The sequence below is a fragment of the Podarcis filfolensis genome (genome assembly GCF_964270895.1).
Source record: "Podarcis filfolensis genome assembly, chromosome: 5".
NCBI lineage: Eukaryota > Metazoa > Chordata > Lepidosauria > Squamata > Lacertidae > Podarcis > Podarcis filfolensis.
This window is the reverse complement of record NC_139608.1, coordinates 10,781,537-10,808,811: the sequence shown is the minus strand read 5'-3', so window position 1 is coordinate 10,808,811 and position 27,275 is coordinate 10,781,537. Positions and strand designations below refer to the sequence as shown.

At 42.7% G+C, this 27,275-nt stretch overlaps 1 protein-coding gene across 2 annotated transcripts in view; it reads left to right on the top strand.

Annotated features, from left to right (window-relative positions):
- Positions 1-2,889: 2,889 nt before the first annotated feature.
- Positions 2,890-27,275, top strand: part of PIK3CA (phosphatidylinositol-4,5-bisphosphate 3-kinase catalytic subunit alpha) — a 41,139-nt gene continuing 16,753 nt past the window's right edge. The window contains exons 1-6 of one of the 2 annotated variants that reach the window (XM_083613153.1): positions 2,890-3,312; positions 17,137-17,428; positions 21,534-21,949; positions 23,876-24,085; positions 24,610-24,860; positions 26,906-27,151. In XM_083613153.1, the coding sequence (XP_083469279.1) occupies positions 21,598-21,949; positions 23,876-24,085; positions 24,610-24,860; positions 26,906-27,151 (1,059 nt within the window). In that variant the 5' untranslated portion in view covers positions 2,890-3,312; positions 17,137-17,428; positions 21,534-21,597. Of the gene's footprint in view, positions 3,511-17,136; positions 17,429-21,533; positions 21,950-23,875; positions 24,086-24,609; positions 24,861-26,905; positions 27,152-27,275 lie in introns of both variants that reach the window. The other variant, XM_083613152.1, reaches the window with a different exon arrangement.

The following is a 27,275-nucleotide window of genomic DNA, read 5'->3' as shown; positions in this document are numbered from 1 at the left end:
ATTTATAACAAACATGTCCACAAACATAGAAAGAAAACATCAAAAAAACAAACAAACATGTATCCTAGCTGTAATAATTTCACTTTTGTTAACATTGTTGGGTGCCTTCGTCAAGTTCCCCTGTCTAAGTTTCCGTATTAAGTCATTGTAGCAGTTTTCCAGAACTATTTTCACATAAAATTTACTTGACCGATTAGCATCTTTCTTTCTTTTCATTTTAACTAGTTCAGGACATTCTAGCCTGACAAAAACATGCGAGGAGGCAGTGGAACCAGGACTGGTGAAAGGTATGATCTGGATTCTGGGCAGATCTAGGACCTGAGGCCAGTTTCAATACCAGACCTGAGGTTCCCCACCTCAGATCAATAATAACTTACAGTGGTACCTCTGGATGCGAACAGGATCCATTCCAGAGCCCCGTTCACATCCTGAAGCAATGTTACTTCTGGGTCGCCACAGAGCATAACCTGAAAATGCTCGACCTGAAGCACATTTAACCCGAGGTATGACTGTAAATGGAACTGCCATTATTACAGGCCTCTGAATATCATACACTGAGGAGGACAAAAGTGACAACTTTCATAAGACTCCCCAAAGGTATCTTGACTGGCTAGTTCTTATTTATTTGACTAATAGTTCATAATACTGTGGTACCTTGGGTTACATACACTTCAGGTTACATACGCTTCAGGTTACAGACTCTGCTAATCCAGAAATAGTACCTCGGGTTAAGAACTTTGCTTCAGGATGAGAACAGAAATCGCACAGAGACGGCACGGCAGGAGCGGGAGGCCCCATTAGCTGAAGTGGTGCTTCAGGTTAAGAACAGTTTCAGGTTAAGAACGGACCTCCGGACTTCCAGAGGTACCACTGCAGTCCTTACCATGACATCATTAAGGTGAACAGTGAGCTAAATATATTTCTAAATAAATATTAACCTATTAAGAGCCCCATTGGATCAGACCAAAGGATAATTGAGTTCAGTATCCAGTTTTCAACATTGGTTAGTCAGATGCCTCCATGAGAAGCGGATGGTTGTTCATCTAGCATCTGCTATTCCAAGGCATGCTGTCTCTGAATAGGGACAGTCCAGAACATGGAATCAGATTTGGAAAGGACCCTGAGGGTCATCTAGTCCAACCCCCTGCAATGCAGAAATATGTAGCTGTCCGATAGGGGGATGGAACCTGCAACCTTGGCGTTATCAGCACCATGCTCTAACCAACTGAGCTAAGTGTGCAGACTTGTTTCATTTTTGAACCGTAGATAGAAATTATAATGGCTGCAGTCTACCCAAATCATGCCCAAAGAAGCAGTGATCACTTGCCATCCTTCAGCAGCACCCCTTATTTTAACGGCTGCCCCAAATATGATTTCTGCTTCTGAAGGTTCTAGGAAAAGAAGGTAAAGGTAAAGGTACCCCTGACGATTAGGTCCAGTCGCAGACGACTCTGGGGTTGCGGCACTCATCTCGCTTTACTGGCTGAGGGAGCCGGCGTTTGTCTGCAGACAGCTTCCTGGTCATGTGGCTAGCATGACTAAGCCGCTTCTGGCAAACCAGAGCAGCGCACGGAAACGGTGTTTACCTTCCCACCGGGGTGGTACCTATTTATCTACTTGCACTAGCATGCTTTCAAACTGCTAGGTTGGCAGAAGCCAGGACCAAACTATGGAGCTCACCCCGTCACCGTTATTCGAACCGCCGACCTTCTGATTGACAAGCCCTAGGCTCTGTGGTTTAGACCACAGCGCCACCCGCGTCCCTCTAGGAAGAGAAACAACCCAATAATACCAGTCTTTATAGCAAGTGAGCCTGCCAGCATAGAACGGTAAAGTTAGAAGGGACCCCGAGGGTCATCTAATCCAAGCTCCTGCAATGCAGCAATCCTGCCCTCAGCCATCCCTGGGTGGGCTCGAACCACTAACCTTCTGGTTAACAGCCACAGAAACTGACCCATTGCTCTTCTGTAATTTTCCAGGCTTAGGTAGACATTTGGTACAGGTGAGTAACCATGCACTATCTGCAACGTCAGATGATGAGTAATCGGAAATAATTGTCCCAATTCACCTCAAGAGTTTGGCCCCACCTGACGAAAGGAATTGTTTCAGGGACAAACTGACAGCGATCTGCTATGACTCATCACAGGATGGGTCAGTTATACCCATTTCATAATTTTATCACTGGGAGTGCCTTTGCCCACCATTACAGCGGAGGCATCACTAAGCCTTCTAGGTGATGGCAACTGTTTTTCTCTCTCCTAGTAACAACTTTGAGGGACAGACACAAGATCAACAGGTGCAGCTCTGCAGAGCCAGAAATAGAGCAAAAGGGCAGATGCAAGCCTGTTGGATTTCCTCCTGACAGTGGTCCTTTACATGTGCATAAATGCTGCCAGGATTTTATATATAGTAGTATTATTAAGTGAACACCCTACTCTTGTGCCACTTGCTTTCTCTGTGTGGTTATGCAGTTTACTATCATCCTGGCAATGAAATCAGACCATAAAATTTTTGTGTTATGAACTGCCCTGAGATCTGCAGACGAAGGGCGGTATAAAAGTTTAATAAATACTTTTAAAAAGCACTCTGCAGCTGCTAATACTTAATATTTATTATGATGATTATTAACATGTTTCTCTATGACAGGGACTCAGCATGGCTTACAGATAAAAATAAGAGCAGCCTGAAAAACATCATTAAAAACAAGTGAACATTGATAGAATGAACACACACGCTTTATTAAAAACATACACATAATTACAATAAAAAAGGCTAGCAGTTTCTCTCTCACTCACACTCACTCTCCCTTCTCAACCCCGGGTCAGACCTAGGTAGCGCCCAGCTCGCCTGCGTCATGCCAAGCCCCGCCCCTACCCCCCCCCCGGTGCCGAAAATGGCGCATGCGCACTGAAAGCCCGGTCTTGTTTGTGCATGGGCGCGCGCTCCCGTGTGTGTGTGTTTTTGTATATGTGGGCTTTCCCCGTTCTCTCTCTCTCTCTCTCTCTCTCACTCACATACATACACACATCTCCTCCTCCTTTTCCACATCCGGGGTCACGCGGCTTTCGCTTCCTGCTGCGGTTTGTTTGTTTGTTGTTTGTTTTTTCGGGGTGGGGAGGGGAGAGGAAAGAGCCTTAGAGACAAGACAGACAGACAGACAGAAAGAGACGCAAGGAAGGACCCGAATGAGGGACCCAACCGCCGCCTGGTCGCGAGAGCGCGCGCGTCACCGTGGCTCCGTCAGCTGAAGGAGGCGCAGAGAGAGAGGGAGAAAGCTCGCGCCTCCTTTTCTGTCAGAGGAAAGCCGAGCGGGTGAGGGAGCGCGAACGCGAGCGGGCACGCGCCGCTGGAATTTTCAAAGAGGGAGGGAGGGAGGGGGGCGACGGGCGACCCAAACTGTCGGCGGCGGCGGCGGGGCCTGTCTTGGGCTTCGGTTTCCGTTGGCCACGGCGCCCCTCGCCCGGTTCGCTCCTTCGCCTCAGGCTCCGGTTCACGCGGGGAAAGACGGAGGTGAGTGACCCGGAGGTGGGGAGAGGGAGGACGGGACGGACGGACGGACTTGCCTGGGGTTTCGGGGCTGCGGGGGAAGATTGAGGGTCAGGGAAGCGGCCCTCGTGTGTGTGTGAGGGGGGAAGGAGCCCACCTCCCCCTGGAACTTTTAATAGGCTCGGCGTTTGTTTGGCTCCTTTGCGCGCTTCAGGCTCCCGCATCCTGAAAGGCCGACCCCCTCCCCACACTCCCACCCACCTGCGCCTACCTTTTTTCATACACCATGTGGCTTTTTTTCTGAGGGGCTCTCCCTGCCCGTCTCTCCTGCTGCTCTGCACCTTCCCTTCAGCCCCTCTTTCCCACCCCAGTTTCTGATTCTTAAACGTTACTCGGGGCTACCGCCAGGTATAGTCTCCCCTTCCTTTGAATAAACAACCACCCTGTGAAGTTGAGAGTTTCCTCTTCTCTCTGGGAGCGCCTTCCCTCTCGTGTATCGCACACATACACGTCCACGCTTACTTTCTCTTCAGGAGGAAATTCCCATTTCCTCTCACGGTCTTCTTGCAAGGTATTTCCAGAGGTGTTTTGTTGCAGAGAGAGAGAGAAAAGGCTAGTCTTGCGGGCACCTTGGAAGACAAACTTACTTTGGGAGAGTCTAACAGAAGATGCTTCTTCACTGTGTTGCGCCCAAATCCTAAATTCGTTGACTTGGAAGAAAATCCTGCTGTGTTCCGCAGGACTTACTCCTGGGTAGGTGCCACAGGATTGTAGCCTTATAGCACAGTCCTGACCATGTATATTCAGAAATAAGTCCTGTTGACTTCAGTGGGGTCATGACTGCAGCCTTAGTCTTTTTTGATGTAGACTATATAGGACATCAGATCCACACACACTGTTTCCACCACCTGTATCCCTTTACCAGTTTCCTATCCTCCATTCTCTTTTACTCAACCCTTCTCATACCCCAGCCCAATGGCACCCTGTATGAAGAACCTTTTTAGCTTCCTCTTTACGCACCCTGTTTCATAGCCCCCTTGTCTATCGTCTGAGGGCCTCCTTGTTTTCCTGTTCACTGGATCCTCTCAACCTGTGGGTTCTCTCCCTCCTCGCATCCTGTTTTTGTGCCTCCATTCTTCCTGGATCCCCATTCCTCTGCCCCTTCCGCATTCCCTCTCAGTGCTTCCTTTTGGGAAGAGCTGCTTGGGATGAATGAGAGAGACCCAGACCCTGCCACTCCCTCTATTCCCATGCTACTTTGTGATGTTTACCTGTCCCTCTCGGCCTCTCCCCTGGTCCCTGCACAATGAGGTTGGAAGAAACGCTAGAAATTAGGGTTTCGGTGGTTTACTAGCAAAGCTGTTTGCAGCCACCACCCCTTCCTTGCTGTTTGGAGTGTGTATGCACACACGCCTACGCAAGCAACTCAAGCGGTTTCAATCAGGCTAGCAGGGAAGAAGTGTCGTTTGCCGCCTTCTTGCATTTATTGTTGTGATAGTCTGGTGCTCATTGTTGTGATGGGAATCTGTCACTTGTGAACATATGAGGCCAGTGTATTGAGCTTTAGAAAGGGGACACCATCCTCATGATACACTGACCTAAGGCAGATTTGTTTTGTCAATGAATGTGTTTGTACATAATTCAAAAGCCACACAGCTTCCTGGTTCAAAATTATATCCCTGAGTAATCATGAGACCTGAAAAACAAATTGCATAATTTCTGTGGTTATTCTTTGTGGACATCGCTACGAAGCTCAAGAACGAGTAGAGCTGCTGTAAAAAGGAGGTGCAAATCTCTTTAATGCTGTTTCATAAGCATGTTTTATATTTTACAAAGTATGCTTTGTAAGAATATTTGTTTGAAACAGACTTATTATAGCTCCGAAGTAGAACAGTTATATTCAGAAATCTGCCTAGTTAAATACCGCTGTTTTTGTGAAGAAGAGAGGAGGCTAATAATGTGAAGATTGCCTTGTGTAACTTGCTGTATTTCTTGGCACTTCAGTGCATGTATTTGTAGGTCATGAAAAAGCCCTTTTTTAAATTAACAAAGACTTTGAAGAGTGACTTAATACTAAAGATGGTAGTGTACACACACAAATATTTAGTGACTTTGGTAATATTGTGGTAATATCTAACATAAGAACACTGGTGTGTGAAATAATCCAAGACAATGAAAACTAAGTATAAACAATGGTAGTGCCTTAAATAATGCGAATTAGGTTAATAAACTTCAATAGGCAACCTTTGGAAAACTGTTGAATGTGTATGCTTTGCCAAGTAAGAAATATACTTGTGTGCATTTTTGTTTCTGTTCAATGTGTTCCTTTTCTTTTGTCTCCAAGCAGCTGTTCCCCATTGGAAACTGACTTTGTCTGAGCTGGACTAAAGTCCTGTCCCTGCTTGGTTGACCTGTTTGTACTTTCTTTAATTAAGGAAGAATCTGGTCCATATTCTATGAAGAAATGCATAGCACTGTATGTGCAGGAGGGAGGAAAGTAGGGGAGGAAATAAATAAGCATTGGACTGGATCATCTCTGTGCAATGCAATCATATTCATCTTTACTTGGAAGGAAGTCACACTGTGTTCAGTGACATTTACTCGCAGCTAAGTGTGTGTGGCTTTGCAGCCATATAGCACAATTCTATGCTTGTTTACTCAGAAGTAAGATCCACTTTGTTCGTTAGAACTTACTTGCAGGTAAGTGTGCACAGGATTGCAGCCTGTATTTATTTGTAAAACAGAATGGCTTGCACTCTGCATCTGAACAAGCATGCAATGAAAGATGAACTTTAACAGGCTACTTTTGTGATTAATACTAATGTTTTCTTTTGTTATGCAAGCTGATGTTTGTTTCTGTGAACAGATGTGATTTTAAAATGCTCATTATTGGTAGCCAGTTGCCATTTTTGCAGCAGAAAGACATAATATTAGTTTTGTCTTGGGTGTGGCCTTCTGCATTAGAAAACATTGTAGTATTTCTGGGAGGAACAATTTTTTATCAGCAAATGTGTGACTTGCCTAGATAATGAGTGTGTTAGGGACAGGGGGCTTTCACAAGGGAGGGCTAGCAGTGGAGAGGGCTGTTAATCCTTCAGTTGCCTGCTGATTCTCTTCTGCAGATGCACCCCAAAGCTGTCCACCCCCCTTACTACTTGTTTCAGTCAGAGCCTGGCTGGGAGTAGGGGAATTAAAAACTGCCAGGTAGCTTGAATTTTAAAAGAAGAATCAGGGGGCAAGGTAATTGTTAACTGCTCTACTTTAAGCCTTACAATGGAAACATGAGATTGGGACCCTTAGGTTTCCCTCATCATGTCTAGTTTCACTGCAATGAAGTTCTGACATGTGTGGGTTAGTAATTCTTGTGGACTTAATTGCAGGCGAATATAGCAATTTGCCTTATACTGAATTCAACCTTATATTAGCCTGGTTCTCTCATAAGACTTAACTTGGTTTATTAAACTTGTTTTATTAAACAATGGTTTAGCACAGGGTTTGGCAAACTAAGGCCTGCGGGCCGGATGCAGCCTGCTGGGCTCGTTAATCCGGCCCGCGAACCTTGCAGACCCTGCCACACGCTCAGTCAGTCCCCACGCTAAACCAGCGCAGCGTGGAGGCTTTGCTGTGCGGGGACTGACTTCCGCGATGCGATGCTGCTTCTGATTGGCTGCAGGAAGCTCCTGCAGCCAGTCAGAAGCCACGGACGCCTCTGGGTGGGCGGCAATGCTGGCGCAGCCTCCGCACCATCGTCGCTTCCTCCCACTCAGCTCTTCCTGCTCAGCCGCTTCCTCCCACTCAGCCGCCTCAGCGGGAAGGAGGGGGCGGCGCCCAGAGGCAGCCAAGTGAGAGGAAGTGGCTGAGCGGGAGGAAGCCGTGGCAAGGAGGCTGCCTCCGCCACCCAGGCCAAGGTTGTAACAGGAAATAAAAACCTATAGTTGCCTTAAATCTCATTTGGCTACTGTATGTACATATGTTTCAATGGACGTAGGGGCCTCCCAGGTCTGTATGTCTGAGCAGTGGCATGGTTATCAGCGATGGCAGTAGCTATTCCCCCTCTTCCACTAAACCCAACCAGTACAGTCAATGAAAAATTGACATGGTGTTCCATTGCTTGAACAGTCCAAATGATGTATTGCCCCAGCAGCTATCAATTAATTTGGGGTGGGAAGAAAAAATGGCAACATACCCCTTGAATCCCAGATATATTTATTCACTAAACTGCAGAGGAGAAGGAACAATATGATGGAACAGCTGTGGGTTTACTCTAGAGGAGAAAGGTCACATCAGTGAGTTGCTTGGCTAAGTACAGTTGTGGGTTCTACCTCATGCTAAGTCTCCTCTAATTCTGGACATCAGTTTGGATTGCATGGAGGAGCAATGGCAATATACTTTTTTTTACTCTTGCCATTAGCTGATAACAATATATTCTCTCTTATGAGTTTGTAAATACTCTAGTATAATGCAAGAAGCATTTTCTTGACTATGCATTCCATGGAGAGTGAAATTCCCTTGTCAAAATTCCCATATTACTTTCATTCTGGTATGTCAACACCCTGAAATATTCAGTTGTATTGGAGGCATGAGCATATGATCCAGGGCAAATTTATGAATGTAGCTTTTGTATCCTGAGTGACAAGTACATTCAGTTATTAAATCTAGTTTATTCATCTACAATCTATAAGCAGAACTGAAGAGTAGATGGAAGTGTTGAGAAAGTCTGAAACTTTGCTTTCTTTGACCTCAGTTATACATGGAATTTATTTTGGATACCAAATACAATCTGAAACTCACTCCATTTTGGAAGATTTTCTGTTTCTAGCTTGCTTTGGTTTTGTAGTGGGTCAGCTTCTTTTTTAATCTATTTTTATTAAAGATTTTCTTAGTTTACAAAAGTACATGCCTTGTCTCTTTTTTTCAGCTTGTACAGTCTTTCTTAACAAATCAGTTACATTTGTTGTGAGACATTAGTGTTGAGTACAGTACAGTGGTATTTCGTGTTACGTACTTAATCCGTTCCGGAGGTCCATTCATAACAGGAAACCGCTCGTAACATGAGGCACGCTTTCTCTAATGGCGCCTCCTGCTGCTGCCGCGCTGTCGGAGTGCGACTTCCGCTCACATCCCGGCGCAAAGGTCGCAACAAAGGGCTTCTACTTCCAGGTTAGCGGAATGCGTAACCCGCAGCATTCGTAAGGGGGATGGTAGGTAACATGAGGTACCACTGTATAAGGTTGGGGGAGAGGAGGTGTGGTGTGGTGTGGTGAGGCTTATATTCTTTTGTAAAGTGTACGTGTGGGGTTTTGTGTCAGCGTCAACTGGGTAGGTTCTCTTTCTATTTGTTTATTACATTCCCTTGGTAGTGAAAGGTATTGGGGGGTAGGGTGTGGTTGGTTGTCTGTGGTTGGCTGCAATGGGGTTTGTTTGCATTGGGGGGGTGGCTTATTGGGTCAGGTAAGCCAGATTGATTCCTATGCTGTCAGTGGGTTATTCTTGTTGGACTGTGTATGTGATAAAGGGGAGCCATACTGGGGTGTAGGCATCCTCTTCTATTTGTCCCTGTGTCAGTTTCAGTTTATTGGTTAGCTTTTCTAGTAAGGCAGTTTTCCATACAATTAGATACCATTGGTCCATATTTACTCCTGACTGGTCTCTCCAGTGGGTCAGCTTCTGACTGAGTATACAAGTTTAGGAGGAGGAGAATTTTGAGCAGACTGGTTTAGAGACAATAGCAATGAAGTCCTTCCCTTCAGAATACTTTATATTGACATATGCAACTTGGAGACTATTGATAAAATTCACAGAGTTATGAAACAGTGGTAAGTTTGTAAGAGGAACAGTGTTCAAAAGAGGATGAAAAGTATAACTTTTCACCCCTGCTTCCTGTACCATGTGTGCTTTAGGTGATACTCACAGTATGTTGCTTTATTTTTATTATTTATTAAATTTGTATACCGCCTTATACCCGTAGATCTCAGGGTGGCTTATAATATATAAAAAACAAAACATGTAATAAAAATAAAAACAAAGATAACTCAATAATAATTATAACTGCTTTAGTGTTAAATATCACTATAGACTAGGGTACAGAATTATTATTCCTACTACTACTTCTTGGAACCTAAAGGTCAGTAATGACTAATGCCACATGCAAATGTAAAAGGTGGTTTTTGTGTGTGTTGGTTCCCTCACTTTCCAGAGTTCAATTTGAAGACACTAAAACTGTAATAATGCTCTTATATGCTGCTTAATAGGGTGTTCATGTGAGACTGAGATGGTAGTCTAAGAAGTTGTTCTGGCTTGGCAAAGTTCAGCCTCATGCCCTCTAATATTTAAGGCAGTGGTGAGGAACCCATGGCTATTAAGATGTTGTTAGTCTACAACTTGCAACATCCCTGATCACTGGCCATCCCGGCTAGAGCTGTTGGGAGTTGGAGTGCAACAACATCTAGGTTTAATGTATTTATTAAAGCAGGAGACTCTCCTCTAACAAAGTTCCTAGCTGCTATTACTCCAACTCCTAGGTCAGGCGGCTTAGACAAAGTGTGCCAAGCTGGAAAGTTTGATAGCCCTGACAACCCATTGCTTTAATATACTTCTTTCTTTAGCCTGCTAATATGTGCATATGGAGCTGCAATATGAGAAGAAATTCTAACTGCATAACTCTCAGACTTGTATGCTTCCTCCCCACTTCCCAAAGAAAGTTATTCACCTCCAAATATGTTTACGAATCTCCTTTTTACGTTTAAAAAGTGCTCACAAAGGATGGACAGGACATCATGTTCCTTTCTTGCCAGTTAATCTAATGAGTAAAAGGTGGGTAGTAAAAAAACAACGTGGGTTGGAAATGCTTGCAGACCGCAGTGGATCTCTCAGTATCACTGCTGTCAGCCCACTGTGTTTCTATGCTGCATATATAGGAGAAACTCCCTCCATTGACATAATTTTTCCCTCACCAAAACCTACAGTTCCTTCCCTGCCACCTCCACCCCAATACTGTACCTAGGCTAGAAAAGGTCATCCTGTTGGAACCACATTCTTTTGCATCAGAACTGTTAGCTTACAAACTGATCATACACCTAACGAAATGCATCTCAGAGTCCCTCTGTTTGACTTATTGTGGATTATCGTGAACAATTTGAAAAACTCCCCCCAAATTTTGGATATTGATATTTTCCTGCCTTTTATATTAGCTCTATAATTATTTCCACATAATAGTGGTAGGATTGTTATTTATATTGCCGATTTGCTGTGTGTGTAACCTAATTTTGCAGGTGAGTGGCCAAGTTGATACTATCTGTTAATTTATTTGGAAAAATACTTATATGTTACAATTTTATAGAAAATATCAAAGCAGTTTACAACATGTATGAAAGGTTGTTGTTGCTAATAATAATAATAATAATAATAAATTGTATACCACCCTTCATCCAAAGATCACAGGGTGGCTCACAACTTAATAATACAAAATGAGAACGTGTGTGTGTGTGTGTGTGTGTGTGTGTGTGTGTGTAAGTAATAGCTCACCAACTGACTAGTACATTTAATTTACTTACGAAATCCTGATCTGGAATTTAAGAATAGAAATGGGACAATCTGTGCCCACTGTGCTTCTATGCCAGATGCTCATGAGGCAAAATCTCCTTCTTCACATCCAGTATAGATATCAGGTGGACTGCCAGAGGAGGTTGGCAATGCCTCTTGCTTTCTTTATTTGTAGTCTACCTATTAAAAAACTTACTACCCTCTGTTCTTTTTCTTCTTCTTCTTTTTTTACTCATACAAAGATTTGTTGAAGAGTAAAAAGCAGATGAGTTTGAAAAATCAGTCTAGTAATTTTGCAGGGCTTATTGGCAAGGTTATGTTTTGTAATATTTTTGTTTGTATATAAAGTTACAATTTCTATCTAGTTTTCACGGTTAGTAACATTTTCCAACAGTGCTGCAGCTCTTGCTATTTCAGTTTAATGTTTTATTAGCACAGACAGAAATACAGTCCAAGAAAACAGACCAGATCCAGATGGAGAGGACAGATTTTTCTAAATGAGATTGCAGAGTACTCATTGGCAATAAAAATGTGGCTTTAACAGTCGCAATATAAGTATTGAACCTGAAGGAGGAGCGGAAATATCTAGCCGTTGTAGTGGTGGGCCCAAATGAGTGATAAATTTTTAGCAGGGATTTTGAAAGATTAATGACTCCCATGACTTTACTCTTGGCTATTTATTGGTCAGTATTCACTTATGTTGATCATGTTCTACTCCAAGATTTGCATTTTACTTTATCATAAAGATTCAAGAACAGGAACATATTATTTAAACTTTCCTGACTTGCATTGGTAACTATCCAGAAGCTCTCTATATAGATATAATATAGATATAGATATAGATATATAAAATTCAGCCACTGTCTTTTTCTTCGCTTTTTCAAAAGGTATATTAATGGTTTCCTAGTTGGAGTGTAATTAAGTTAAGTTGTCTTTTTCAAAATAGTTAAGCCCCAGCTGCTATATACGTTACATTCTGTTCAATGTGTTATTCGAAATCAGGAAATTTAGTACACCTATTTATTTATTAACAATATTTGTATACTGCACTATTGCGTCTTGCAAGCAGTTAACTTACACATTTTTAGCATTGTGCAGTTGAAAGCCGGCCAGTTGATTTTCTGCAAATTAATTGCACCCAAAGTGGAGACATTAAAAGCTCCTTTTGCACCAGGTTTCCCAGCACTGGAAGAGCTTTTTAAACTTTCTGCCTTGCTTACTAGGCAAATTCCGCTCAGCACACGGGAAATGGGATTCTCACAAGATCCCCATGAGTGAAAGCATCCCAGACCCTGCATACCGAGCAGAACTTGACCAGTAAGTAAAATGGAGAGCTTAAAAGCTCTCTGCTTTGCTTGGGTGCTTGGTGCACCAGTTCCAGAAAGTAAGGATGGTTGCACAGGTGCAGTTCCAAGAAGGTGATTAGAGTATACACATTTCTGCAGTTTTCCTGAAACGTAACACCTGTACAATATAGTACTGTACCAGCCAATAACTGAGGTTTTGTGCAACTAGATTAAAAGGTCCAAAAAAGACCATAATGTGGTTGCCAGGCACACCTCTAAGAAAAAGTTGGAGTCTACAGAGGGTGACAGATTTCCCACCCCAGATCTAGAAAATCAGTTTCACCCAAGAGTGGCTGGGGTTGATCTGGCCTAAACTCCTTCATCCAAAAAGTGGGGGAGTCAGCAGACAGTCTATAATTGTTCACATGTAATAACCACTTTTTAAAAAATAACATAGCCCTTCACTCAGAGAAATTTGCAACCTCCTGTACTCAGCGAAACAGCCTCTCCCTACTACAAGTAATAAGCCATGAAAGGCAAGGGTTGGTTGCCTAGACCAAAATTAACTGCTGGATGGCACTGAGAAGATGTACTGATAATGGGGAAAAGTTTCTTTGCCACCAATAAGTGGCACACAGTATGCCTGATCATTAACTCTAACCCATATTTGTTAGACATAAAAAGTCTTGTGGTGTCAGCGAACTACCTGATGATAGGATTCTGGTCCCCTGCACGGAACCTTTGGCCCTAAACTACTCAGATATGATGTTGATGAACACACTGAACACACTTAGTTATCTTTAATAGTGGAAACATACACTCTACTGTCAAAAAAGAGCATACAAGTAAGCTAAAATACAAAAGTTAATATTGTGCTTCTGAGCAACATTATTTTTGTTGTACACAGTTTAAAATGTTAAAGATACACTCTCCTGCCATTGAAGCTGTTGTTATTCATACTGATTTAGTGAATGTGAGTTCCCTAAAGAGACCTTCAATCCTGCTTATAAATTACTGTTCAGTGAAAGTGCATCGGGAGCAAGATATTGGGGTTGTCCTTTAACCTTTTTACATCCTTGGCTATGATATTATTTCCTAATAAGCCATCTTGAAGGTTCCAGTAATATCAGGAAGTTGGTGTGAAAAGATATAATGAAAACTTAATACATTTCTGCTTCTATTCTACATTGTGTCTAGGGTAGTGAACCTTCCTGCCTGTGTTTTATGTGTTTCGGTTGCGCTGTGGTCTAAACCACAGAGCCTAGGGCTTGCCAATCAGACGGTCAGTGGTTCGAATCCCTGCAACAGGGTAAGCTCCCGTTGTTTGGTTCCAGCTCCTGCCCACCTAGCAGTTCGAAAGCATGTCAAAGTGCAAGTAGATAAATAGGTACCGCTCCAGCGGGAAGGTAAACGGCGTTTCCGTGCGCTGCTCTGGTTCGCCAGAAGCGGCTTAGTCATGCTGGCCACATGACCCGGAAGCTGTACGCTAGCTCCCTTGGCCAGTAAAGCAAGATGAGCGCAGCAACCCCAGAGTCGTTTGTGACTGGACCTAACAGTCAGGGGTCCCTTACCTTTACTACTACAGACGCGTACTGAGGGAGCTTAAATTCACCAGCCCATTTGGGGGGGGAACTTAACTGCTTTGCACATAGTGAACTCTAAAAGTATAAAGAGAAAGCTTGAGTGCCTTTAATACAACCAAAACCTTTAGAACCAATAATGTCATTGGATTGTTGAATTGTCTGTATTTTAAGATGTTGCCAGTTTTACAGGCTAGAAGAGCAGAGCAGCAGCGCACCCAATCAAGATGGCAAGCCATGCCACTGTCACTATGCAACAGACTTGGAGAGCCACAAAAGCAGGCAGGCTGGCAATGCTGCCAGTTCTTGCTCTGAATTCTGGAGTGACTGACATGCCTGAAGAGAGAATGAAAACATTTTGTTCTTTAGACTTTAGAGGTTTGGGATTTCTAGGCTGAAAATTTGGCATTCGGGACAGGAGTTTCACATCAGCAAGTATTGTTGCCCCTGGGAAAGTGACTCATGTTCTTTGCAGGACTCTTCTTTTGGGGAAAGATTCTTGAATCAACCAACCTATAAGCTGATGTTGAAAATACAGTGGTTACCATTGAAGAAGTGGGAGGCAAATATGTTGGGATCTGTTTCCAAACATTAGACAAGTTTAACTGAAATACGTTGCATTTAAGGAATAGTTGTTCCCTCACGGAGTTTAACAAGAAAATTCTAGTAGTAGGATAACTTCTCATTACTATTGCTATTGAAAATGTAGTGCTATGGTTATCTTAGCTGCTGTATGGACTATAAAAGTGATGCTTTGCCAGGGCTTTGTACTCTCTTAGGCAAGTTTTGGGCGGCAGAAGAAAGTAACCAGAAGTAGAGGTGATATAGAGAAGAATCCTGTGGAACAGAGGGGGCAGATGAAGCATGTTGTGGGGTTGTTTTTTCAAAATATAACTGTTGCAGAAGTGGTTTCAAAGAGGAGCTTAAAGAATAAGGGAAGTGGCATGTTGAACAAAGACGGTTATTTGAGGGAAAGGAATAGCATGGCAGTTTTTTGGGGGGGAAAGAGCGAACAATCTGCATATATGATGAAATTAGATTCTTGATAAACCTTGTTTATTTTGCAACAGGAAGTTGCTTTGGCACAATAGAGGCAGAAGTCTTAGCCAAGCTTGGAAATAGAAAGCAAACATAATTTTAAACAAATATTTGGAGTTAAGTGTACTGGAATATATCCTAAGAGAAGTTAACTTAAGGAAGTTTACAGAAGGCACTTTTCCAATCCCTTCCTCCTTCAACCACCCATGTCTGACTGTGGGGGCTGGGAAGGCACAGAGTGGGGCTGTGGTGGGAACCTTTCTTCTATGTACTTCTTTAACTTAAATTCTATTAGCATCCAAACCACTGTATTCACTCAGTTGATAAATCTAGGAAGTAAATGGAATTTGATGGGAGTAAATGAATTTCTTTACAACTTTTGATTTGCACATATTACAATAGTTTGCTTTTTTGTTGCAAATCTGGTCTATCTTTGTGTTAAATATATTCTTTGTTTGCTGTAGTACTGTTTGTACTGTTTGTATATACAGTGGCATAGCATTTCAAAAGATGAAGGGAATGCTAAGTTGCTGCTGTTTCACTCTTAACGCTGAAAGGAGGATTTTTGACTTAGCCTTTCTTTTTTGTAAATTAGCATATGCTAGACTCTGGATAATTAGGGATTTGTGACAAAACCTAACAAATTATTGTGAAGTTATTTTGTTTTCAAAAATCGTGGGATGAATATCGGTGGGGCACACCTTCTGTTTTGCTGCTGCAGCAGTCAAATTACTTTGCCTTTCCTTTGCTACTTCAGCAGATATTTTCAGTCTTTCTGAGTCCACAGCTCCCTTGATCAACTACATGCTTTCTGTGGCACCCTTGTGGGTCTCAGGAGCCCATTTATGTCACCCCTTGCCGGCAGAGCTGGCAGCCCCTCACCCTTTTTCAAACACCCTCCCTTGTGGAGTGTTCGCTCAGCCTCCTCTCTGCTCCCCTCTCCGTGGGTGTCCACTGGGCAGCCACAGCTCCCCCCCCAGTCTCTGAGCTGCCCCCCCCGCCCCAAAGAGAGGTGCCTCCTCACAGTGCCCCACAGGGGCCTAGGAAGCACCCCCTGGCCAGCCCCAGCAGCACCATTCACATGGGGAGCTTGTAGCCAGGCTGCAGCAAGAAACAACTGTGCAAGCCTTTGGGAGGCAGAGGCCCAAGAAGGCATCAGAGGAAGGAAGGAGGGAGGGAAGGGAAGAGGGACAGAGGCCAGTGTTGCCTGTGCCACCCCTGACCATTCAAGGCACCCCAGGGTGCCACGGCACACTGGATGAAAACCACTGTACAGTGGAACCTCTACCTGCGACCATAATCCATTCTGGAGGTCCATCTGGAGGTCGAAATGGGTTGCTGGGAGAGGCGCCATTGTGCGCAGGCACGGGCGGTGATTGCCCACTTCTGCGCATGCGCGAACGGCGATTGCCGCTCCTGCACAGGTGCAAACGGCGGCAAACCTGCCGGTTACTTCCGGGTTTGCCGCGGACGTTGGGCTAAATGGACACAAGCGGAGGCGGACGTAAGAAGAGGTTTGACTGTACATTTGTTGCCCATCTCCCTATGCTGGATCATCTCAGGTTACATTAGTGTCATAGAAAGAACTGGCTACTTCCCTTACTATTGAATTTTGAGAAAGAAGCCTCCAATACTATCATTGCCCCAGTTTCCATGAGTTAGGATGCTTGCGTAGTGAAGTAGTGCAATGTGGGATGCTCCCCACATGGCCCAGGACCTCTTGCTTTGGCCTGGCAACATGCCCCTTACCACTGCCAGACTTAGAAGGCCTTAGAAGATGGCAACACTTTCTTACTGTAGCAATGATCAAGACTTCTTTATGAACAGAAACTACCTTGATACATACTATTAATACATATACCTATTTCTATTATTTTATCACATTCTAGTGTCCCACTCTATCACAAGCAAGGGGGGATGGAAATAGCAGTAGTGCTGTAGGGAGAGTTGGGAAGTTGGGGGTGCTTAGTTCTCGTTTATTCTCTTGGTTTGTGTTGCTTCCAAAAGTTCACTTCCTCCAGGTGGACCCCTATGAGACAAGGTAAACAGCTGTAATGACCGCTTGTGAGGAAATGTAAAGCACGGCACTCCCTGCTTCCCACCACAAAAATGTCCCTGTAATATACAGATCTTCCTCTCAAAAGTAATTATTTTCCTGGAATACGCCTGTTGAGAGAATTTCCTTTTTTCCCTTTATTTTCCAGGTTGGTACCTTGATTAGACACTTGACCTTCAGTCAACTCTGCTAATCTTGGAAATAAATATGTTCAAAATGATAATAAGTTTAGATCCTTGCAGTGAAGATTCATACAGAATGAATTCCCAGAGCTGAAAAACAGTTCGTGTAAAGACCGTAGCAATGTTTCTAGATTATATCAAAGATCCACATCTTGGTACTTTACAACATACAGATAACAGAACATCCAATAATGTGATCATCATGTGAAACAGAAGCCTGTGTAGGATCTGCTGATCCAAGAGAATAAGAGGTTGCAGGTATGTAGAAGTTGTTTTATCCTCAGTTTTTCTCATTCTGATCCATAGATTGGCAAAATACCCTGCAGAAGATTATTTACCTTGGAGATGAAAGGTTAAATCAAAATATTTCAATTGTGTTTCTGCTAGGTGCAAAGTGGAAAACATTTCATAAACATGATACAATATACTGAGTAGGAAATATTTCTAAAGATTCGAAAAGATGCTTTGTCCTGACTTTAAGCACTGGAAATAGGCTTCAAGGTTTTGAGAGCTGTTTCCAAGGAATCCTTTCAAATCTTGATGCCATGACAACTTGCTTACATTAGCCATTAACAAAGACTGTCAACAAGAGTAAAATTAGAGCTCGTATGTGGCTCAATGAGAGCAAAGTCTTAGTTTGAATATAGTACTTTGGGCAGCATCCAAAATACATTTCAGATCTGCTTTCCTTTTCGATTAAAATGTATAACTATTTTGTTCACAAATTTTACATCTGTAATTGCAGAAGTAATAAATATAAGCTGAGGAACTATGAGAGATATTGGGATTATAGAGACATAAAGCTAGAATAGCATTAAACGGTATCTAACCTTTTGATAACAAAAGTATTGATACAAGGATTGGAGCCAAACTAAAGTAGTATGTTCTATTGAATTCAAAAGGGTTTCATTTAGTCATGACTAACTTGTCCAGTTGATTTAAGTGGGACCTAAGTTTAACTAGCTTTTTTGGATCTAACTCATTTTCTTTTTCTCCACTGCTCACTAAAGAGGATTGTCTTTATAAACTCTAAGCTTTACCAAATCTATAATCCCTTCTGTTTAATACTTATAGCTGCTAGTTGTATTTTAAAAGAGCTGTGTCTTTGATATTCCTTCTTTCCAAAAATCTACATTCTGGAGGCGTAATTCCATGTGTCAGCAAAATAAATGTATACACATTCTAAGTACAGACAATCTCTTGCCATTTCCTGAAAAAGAAGAAGCACAAATGCCAACTGCTATTTTGATTCAACCGCTCTATAATGGGAAACTTCAATTGCCTGCTTCCTCAAATAAAAAGAAATTAGTGTGCTTTCCAGTTTTAACTATAGAACTTAACTTTAAACTGCCAGACAAAATTTCTTCCTTTACAGCTGAGTTTTAAAAAGGCATCTCTACTGTTCTTTCTCTGGGCCAAACTGTATGTTATTCCAGGAGATGGTTGTTAGTTTGTTTTTTAGGGGTGTGGCACAAGACCAAACACAGAGCATAACTAACACACACACACACACACACACACACACACACACACAAAACGCAAAAGTGGAAAAAAATTTCATAGAATCATAGAGTTGGAAGAGACCACAAGGGCCATCGAGTCCAACCCCCTGCCAAGCAGGAAACACCATCAGAGCACTCCTGACATATGGATTTCCCTGACTATGTTGAACAATTTAATAAGCATTTTTTCTTGTACTTGTTTGAGGATCATTTCCTTGTCTTTCCTCCAAGTTGCTTACAGTAGCATACAAGCTTATTCCATCATGCACATAGATTTTATCCTCACAACAATTCCATAAAGCATAACTGGCCCAAGGTTACACAGAAAGCTTCATAGCTGAGGGGGGATTTCAACCTGGGATTCTCCATTCACAGACTGATACTAACCACTACACCACACCACCACTTTCCCTTTCAAAAGAACAATGCAGACTTAGAAACCTGTAAATCTGATTGCAAAAAGTGGCCCAGGAGGAAGGGGTTAAGCGCCTTCTAACCTGAGCATCACTGCTGAGGTCAAAATCTCAACCCTCTACAGATGTCCCATATGACCTCAGAGGTGGTGTTTGACAGTTGGCATGATTGTGGGGCTAGGGAAGCATGCTTCTATTTGTGGTTGGAGTCCCCAGTTATACGCATTTCTTGGTCTGCAGTATATCAATATATTTCTAACATTCTGAAGATTCCTATGCAGATGTATCTACAGCTCTCACTTTTAAATGAATGGGACAATCAAAAGCAAAACTTACCCTCAAAAGAATTTGTAACGTGTCTGTTGGTAACTGCTATAATTTCTAACACAAAAAATAGAATGCACTGCAAGGTTTGCAGCTACTGTTGTGGTATAAAAATGTTTGGAATTTGGGAATCTTAGCGGGGGAAAGGCATAATTTGAAAGTCTCTGATGGGTCAGAAAACACAGAATATTTTTATGCCATATAGTGGGATGTCATTAGTTAGACCACTACAAATGATCTCTATAATTGATTGACTTTTCCAATGCATGAAATTTGGACTTTTATGCTAGTCTCCTTATGCAATATTCATTTTACAAAGTATCGCCCAAGAGGATTTGTATGTTATGTTCCTTGGTTTCATACTCTACAGTTAAATAACGTCTCTTTTAAAAATCTCACTCCTCTGGCTGCTTTGCCATCCTTGGAGGAAAAAATACTGGGTACCACGCCACACATCACCTTCTTCCACTCCTTGCAGATGGGAAGGCTGCTATGAAGAGAAGTTGATCTTTATTGCAAATTGAAAAAACTAGGGAAACATTACTACTGTAAATGTAATTCACAGCTCCCACCTACATTTTCATTTAGTTGGGAAGGGGGTTATAGACCTCTCACATTGTACACCGTTTGTCCCCAGGTTGATATGCCTTTTTTTTAAAAAAAGTGGTGTACACAACTTCACATACTTCAGAATAATGGGAACTGAAAAACATAATAGACCTGACCTTTTCCCATACATCCTTGATTTTGATCCATTAGTGTTTTTTCCCTGACAGTCTGAGACGTCTCTGCAGCTGTGTCTGCTAGGTATTTTAAAGCAAGATAGCATATTCGGGAAGATAAAGAGTTGTACAGGAAGCGCCTAGGGGGCTGCTTGTTGCATAAGACAGGTGTCACTTTTCAAAGCTTGCATATGAAGTGTGGCTAGCTGACAGCTCTAGGGTTCTGGACATGCAACAGCACAGCAAAATACCATAGCTTTCCTGCTACTCTAAACTTCAGTGGTGGGAGAACTGTGTGTCAGACGAAAGAGGCGCCTTAAGATTTCTTACCAAAAATCCTTTGCACTGAGTAAGGTTTTTATGTTGACTGACTTAAGGAACAAGAGGATTAAAGTAAAATCCTGTGAGCAAAGTTCAGAGTGGGCTCGAAAGATTTCTGTGTGCAGGCTATCTCTATGCCACAGCCAGAGATCTCCTGAAATGACAGAAAATACAAGTGTCCAGGAACCAAAGTGCTTTATTTTCTAGAAGCAAATTGGTGAGACGACTCTTAAGAAAGGCATGTACTGTTAAAACTCTGGGTAGTTTTGTGGGAAATTTGCTTCATTCTGATGTGAAGTCTCTTGCGTTTTTAATAAAACCTTCACAAAGGAGGCTAGAGAGCAGTTAGAAACAACATCTTTCTCTTTTTTTGCTCAACCAGGTGGCTTTTTGTATTTTGCAAGAGAGATTGTTTGGGGAGGGGAGATAACAGCTACAGCCACGAATGTGTCATGGCAATATTTCTGTAGCCCAGCTTTTGTACCAGGATGTTTGTAGCATGCCAGAGCAGTGTTAGCTCTTGCCTCTCACAATAAGCCTGTGTCCCTGGCAGCCATACCTGTTTGCTCTGGTAAGCCCTGCCTGTGACTTGCCGCCAAGTTTGATGGCTGCTGCTGTTTCCATTTTCTCTTCTTCCTCTTACCTGACTTCCAATGCTTGGTGGGTATAGGACATGTTCATTATTATTTTTTAGGCCTTTATTGGGTAAACGTAAAGAGTTGATCACTATAAATGTGCTTCCGCCCAAAGCAGTGGCGTAGCGTGGGCCGGCCGCACCGGGCGCAACATCTGGGGGGGGGGCGCTTGCACTCGAGTGCTAAAATCCACGGGTTAGGGGGCGCAAATTACTTGCCTTGCCCCGGGTGCTGACAACCCACGCTACGCCACTGGCCCAAAGCAAGAATGGCTGCTCACTTTCTGTTGAGCAATAGTTGGCGCGATAACTTGATTATGGCAGATGATGGAAGAGCAAATTATTAATCATTGTTTCCCATGTATTTTTATTTTCCGTAAAGTACTGGAAATGTAATATCACATGGACATGTGCATGCTACTTAAATATTACATTGTTTTTGTTTAGGTTTTCCTGGGAGAATCTACTAACGTAGTCTTTTGATAACCTCAAGAGAAGGTACCTAATAAAAATGCCTCCAAGACCATCATCCGGTGAACTGTGGGGCATCCATTTGATGCCACCAAGAATCCTAGTAGAATGTCTTCTACCTAATGGCATGATAGTGACTTTAGAATGCCTCCGTGAGGCCACATTGTTAAATATTAAGCACGAACTTTTTAAAGAAGCTCGGAAATACCCTCTCTATCAGCTCCTTCAAGATGAGTCCTCTTACATTTTCGTAAGTGTTACACAAGAAGCAGAAAGGGAAGAATTTTTCGATGAAACACGGCGACTTTGTGATCTACGACTCTTCCAGCCTTTTCTGAAAGTCATAGAGCCAGTAGGCAACAGAGAAGAGAAAATTCTGAATCGGGAAATTGGTGAGGCTTATTCATTTGTTACAAATATTTATATGCCACATGACAGTCTGCAGTACAATTTTTAAAAAATGTAAAGGAAAGTGGCCACAATTTGATTCCCCTAAAGCCTATGGGCCTTTCATGAGAGTATGGAATCATGGAATTGTAGAGTTGGAAGGGGCCCTGAGGATTATCCAGTCCAACCTCCTGCAATGCAGGAATCTCAGCTAAAGCATCCATAACAGGTGGCCTTCAAATCTCTGCTTAAAAACCTCTAATGAAGGAGAGTCCACAACCTTCTTAGTTCCACTGTCAAATATAGTTAACTGTCATATGATAAAGCCACTGTGATGGAATTATGAGTAAATGGTCTTTTTGGTTGTGTAACAAACTGAGTACATCATGTCAGAAACTGCAAATTGTTCATTAAAACATGATTGCAAAGACCGCTGAGCTCTTAACTTGATTATTTGGGATCTTGCTATTAATTAAAGCAGGAATGGGGAACCTTCTGTGCGCTGTTTGGCCAGATATTTATTTCCTCGCACCCTGTGGGTCAACTCTGATAGGTGAGACCACTGACCTGTCAATCATCTGATAATAGGTGACTGATAGATGTGTGAACCTGCCAACCTGTCAGTTTACTGGTGGGGGGAGGAGCCTGCTGGAAATGTGCTGGCAAAGCAGCAGCTGGAAGGATTGAACTCTTCATCAGCTAATGAGCAGAAACTTCTATCTGCTGTCTGCCAGTGTCTGCTTTACCAGTATGTTCCTTGCAAGAATCAAACTGCCAAAGCAACACCGTGCAGGATTTAACCCCCTGCTTATCATCTGACGAGCCAGTTTCCCATGGGCCGGGGAGGTGGGGCGGGGGGGACTAGTGACAACAACCAAAGCACAATTGAACCCTGTCCCGCCATCAGCTAACATCACTCAGTGATAGCAGCTGATAATATTGTGGGTTTGGGGAAATGACCTTGTGGGTGAATTGGACCCTATGCGGACCAAGTTTGGACCGAAGGCCAAAGGTTCCTCAGTCCATTAAAGCATGCATATAATATAGGATATTGTCATTGTTGGCAGTCTGTATGAGGCAGACAAACTTTGCACATATTTTTAGAGTGCAGTACTCCAGCGATAAAACGGTTGAGGGACCTCTGCATTTATAATCTTGAACTAACAGTGGTATATGAAATGCAAATACGCACTGCATGTATTGAGTATTCAAGCTATTCATGCACATATCTGATGTGGAAATGAACATTAGTTTATTAAAAGCAGTTGAGTCAGCAATACCCTTTTCACTAGAATAAGAAAATCTTGTCACATTTGCTGGTTTTGCAGAGTCTGGGGTGCTGCTACAGCAACCAAACAACTGGATGCTGTCAGGTGAGGGTGGAATCACAGTGTTGAAGGGCAAAGGGGAGATTTCCCCTCCCTTCAACACTTCACAGCTGCACTAGGCCAACTGTGCTATGCTGAGTTGTATTTTAAGCTGTTTTCTCAGTTAATTACGTTTTACCTGAGTGCCACTCTTTGTTGACTTGTACTTGCTTTCATTGTGATGGTGCATACTTGACAGTGGGTCAACTTTTTTATTATAAATTTAATAATTGTTCGCGATCATGGGTATTTCTTTATATAAAGATGGGGTAGAAGTAAACTTTGGTGACAGCCTTTGGAACCCTTTTGCTTGACCTGGGGAAAAGTTCCAGAACATGTCTAATCTTACTTAAGCAGAATAGTTGCAGTGGGTACAGAATATGCTTCGCTGCTGCAGCCCCTTGAGCTATGGAGACAATTGCTGTGGCAGCCCAGCCGTTCAAGCAAGACAGAGCTGAGCTCTTGTGGGAAGGGGTAGAGGACAGAGTGACAGGAAACTATACTCTGAGGACTCACTGTTTCTGAAAATGTATCAAAGAGAATTGCTCTCTCCTTCTTTTTTAGGTTTTGCTATTGGCATGCCTATCTGTGAATTTGACTTGGTTAAGGATCCAGAAGTTCAGGACTTCAGAAGAAACATTCTTAATGTTTGTAAAGAAGCAGTAGATCTGCGAGATGCTAACGCACCCCATAGCAGAGCATTGTATGTCTGTCCCCCAAATATAGAATCTTCACCCGAGCTGCCCAAGCATATATACAATAAACTTGATAAAGGTAAAAGAAAAGAAAACACAATTCAGTGCATTTGCCAGATTGGTACCAGATTAATGTGAAGCTGCTTGAACAGTGAAATTCAATCCATTTCCCCCATATGCCCATTTCATTTCAGCGTGAGTAATCAGCTCAGTGAAAATAGTTACATTTTCAGACATGTCGTAGCGCGCTCAGTGCACTCGTTTTCTTCTACTTTAGCAGCATTGTTCAGATTTTTTCCTCCTGTTATTGTTAGGGGCTGCTTAATAAAGTTCCAACGAAACAGTCTTATTCAAGAAACCTGAAGGGCCACACCATTGTTCTGTCCCCTCCCAGCCTTTCTCCTTTCCATTTTAAAAGTTGCTTTAGTGGAGAGCTAAGAAGAACCCATAGCTTGTTGCTGCAGCCCCAAAGATTGCATATTCTGGATAGAGAGTACTGAATTGTGTTTTAGGTCTTTTTTGCTCCTGTATTTTCATTTTTCTGTAAATAGTTATGTGGGCATGATCCCTGATGTAACCTGACATAGTTTCCTTCTGTTCCAGGACAAATAATAGTGGTGATATGGGTAATAGTCTCCCCCAACAATGACAAGCAGAAGTACACTTTAAAAATCAATCACGATTATGTGCCAGAACAAGTCATCGCTGAAGCAATCAGGAAAAAAACACGAAGTATGTTGCTGTCATCTGAACAGCTAAAGCTCTGTGTGTTAGAGTACCAGGGGAAGTATATTTTAAAAGTATGTGGTTGTGATGAATATTTACTAGAAAAACATCCCCTGAGTCAATACAAGGTGAGTAAACATCTGGTTCATTTTGAAATTTAATGCTTGTTGTCAGAGTTAGATCTTGTGTGCAGTTCAGGGGTCGGAAGAGAGGGATTTGCGTATGAAAATGTGCAAAAGATGAAGTACTGAAGCCAGGTTTCCATTTTTTATGTGCTTTTATTGGGTGTGATTTGGCGGATTCACTGGGGATGTTAAAAGTTTATGATATTTTCCTTTCAGTGTGGTTCACCTACTGTTACTTGGCAGGGTGTACATTGAAATAGATTGCATTTCATTTTTAGACCAATCAATCCCTTCCTGTAGCTTGGGAGATACAATCAGATGCTCGCAAACAACTGCTTTTGTGGTGTCTTGAAATAAGCAGGGAAGAGCATGAATTAGGGCCATATTTCAGGGCTAGACCAGAGGTTTTTATGGAGTGGGTGTGGGTGTGAGAACCACTTTTGCCAGTGCTGAGACTGTCGGGCTGCATCCCTGTGATCCGATGCACCTGCAGCTCTGCACAAGCCCAGGATCTTAGTGTCTTTTTCATGGACGTGGACAGAACTTACACATGGTTTGTTAGAATGTTGAGAACTAAAGTCTGCGGTCAAAAACACATAATTCAGTGATTCTCAAAGGGTGTGGCACACCACACTGATGTGGCAGGAGAGGGTGGCAAGTGTGGTGATAAGATTCAAGGGCAATTAAAGAAACATTTAAACATTTTAGAATACAGTTGTACCTTGGTTCTCAAACAGAATGCGTTCCGGGAGTCTGCTTGACTCCTGAAACCGTTCAAAAACCAAGGCGCGGCTTCTGATTGGCTGCAGAAGCGTCCTGCAGCCAATTAGGTAAAAAGGTAAAGGGACCCCTGACCATTAGGTCCAGTCGTGACCGACTCTGGGGTTGCGGCGCTCATCTCGCTTTACTGGCCGAGGGAGCTGGCGTACATCTTCCGGGTCATGTGGCCAGCATGACTAAGCCGCTTCTGGTGAACCAGAGCAGCACACAGAAACGCCGTTTACCTTTCCGCCGGAGCGGTACCTATTTATCTACTTGCACTTTGACGTGCTTTCAAACTGCTAGGTTGGCAGGAGCAGGGACCGAACAACGGGAGCTCACCCCGTCGCGGGGATTCAAACCGCCAACCTTCTGATCGGCAAGTCCTAGGCTCCATGGTTTAACCCACAGCGCCACCCACGTCCACCTGCAGCCAATCAGAAGCCGCACCAAACGAGGGGAGAACTAATGGATATTCAGTTCAAGGAGAAGGATATTTAAAGTTGTAGAGACAGAGAGTCATGAAGAGGTTTTTATGCGTACATCTTACTTAATGAGGTGGTGCAAATCATGTGATATAGGATTGCACGTATGTATATTCTCATGAAGTGAAATCCAGTAGTGCCTGTTTACTAATGGAACAAACACTGTTGGCAGAGTGGATTTTATGTGCCCCACGCCTTGCACCCCTAAAAACTTGCTGCAGGCGATGTTTTTTGGGGGGAAAGGCAGTGGGGAGGGGCACAAATTGCTGCAGGAGGAGAGGAAAGTAAGGTCCTTTTTTATAAGAGGATGTTTGCTTATATAACAGTGGGTGTCACCCTTAGTGCTTTCTAAAATAAGTTCATTATGGGTGAATACATTTACACTACTAAATAAAGCCATAATTCAGAAATAACAAAAAACCTGCATTACCAAAAATTGTAAGTTCTCTTTCCTCAGCCTTCCCTTTTTTATAATTCTCTTTTCTTCTGATAGAAAATACAAGGAATGTGCCATTAGTGAGGCAACAGTCTATATGTGGATATTTCTTTTTCTCCAAGTGCCAGTATAAAAAGACAAGTTTGTCCCTTGTTTGGCATGCTTTGTGATTATCTGCTACTTAGAATGACCTGCCAGTCCTACAAATATTGCACGCTAGCTTCATTAAACCGCTTATACTGTGGTTCCTGCTTCGCCTTGAGTTGCAAACCATTCACAATGCCGGCATTGTAATCTTTGCAATTAAGCAATGATGCTGCAAAGAGCAGCATCCAGTGCAATAATTGTGTTTTCTCTGCCTATTTCAGTACATCCGGAGTTGTATCATGCTTGGTCGAATGCCCAATTTGATGCTGATGGCTAAGGAAAGTCTTTACACCCAGCTGCCATTGGATACCTTTACAATGCCATCTTATTCTAGGCGTATTTCTACAGCTACACCATACATGAATGGAGAAGCTTCAGCCAAATCCCTCTGGGCTATTAACAGTAATCTCAGAATAAAGATTCTCTGCGCTACCTATGTAAATGTAAATATTCGAGATATTGACAAGGTAAAAAACGACAACTTGGTTTCAATATGACTTGAGAGCACATGCATATTTCTGATGAATGACTCTTAAATCCTTAGGTTTTTTTGTTTCTACATTACTGTCCAGGCCCACCAAACCTTAAACT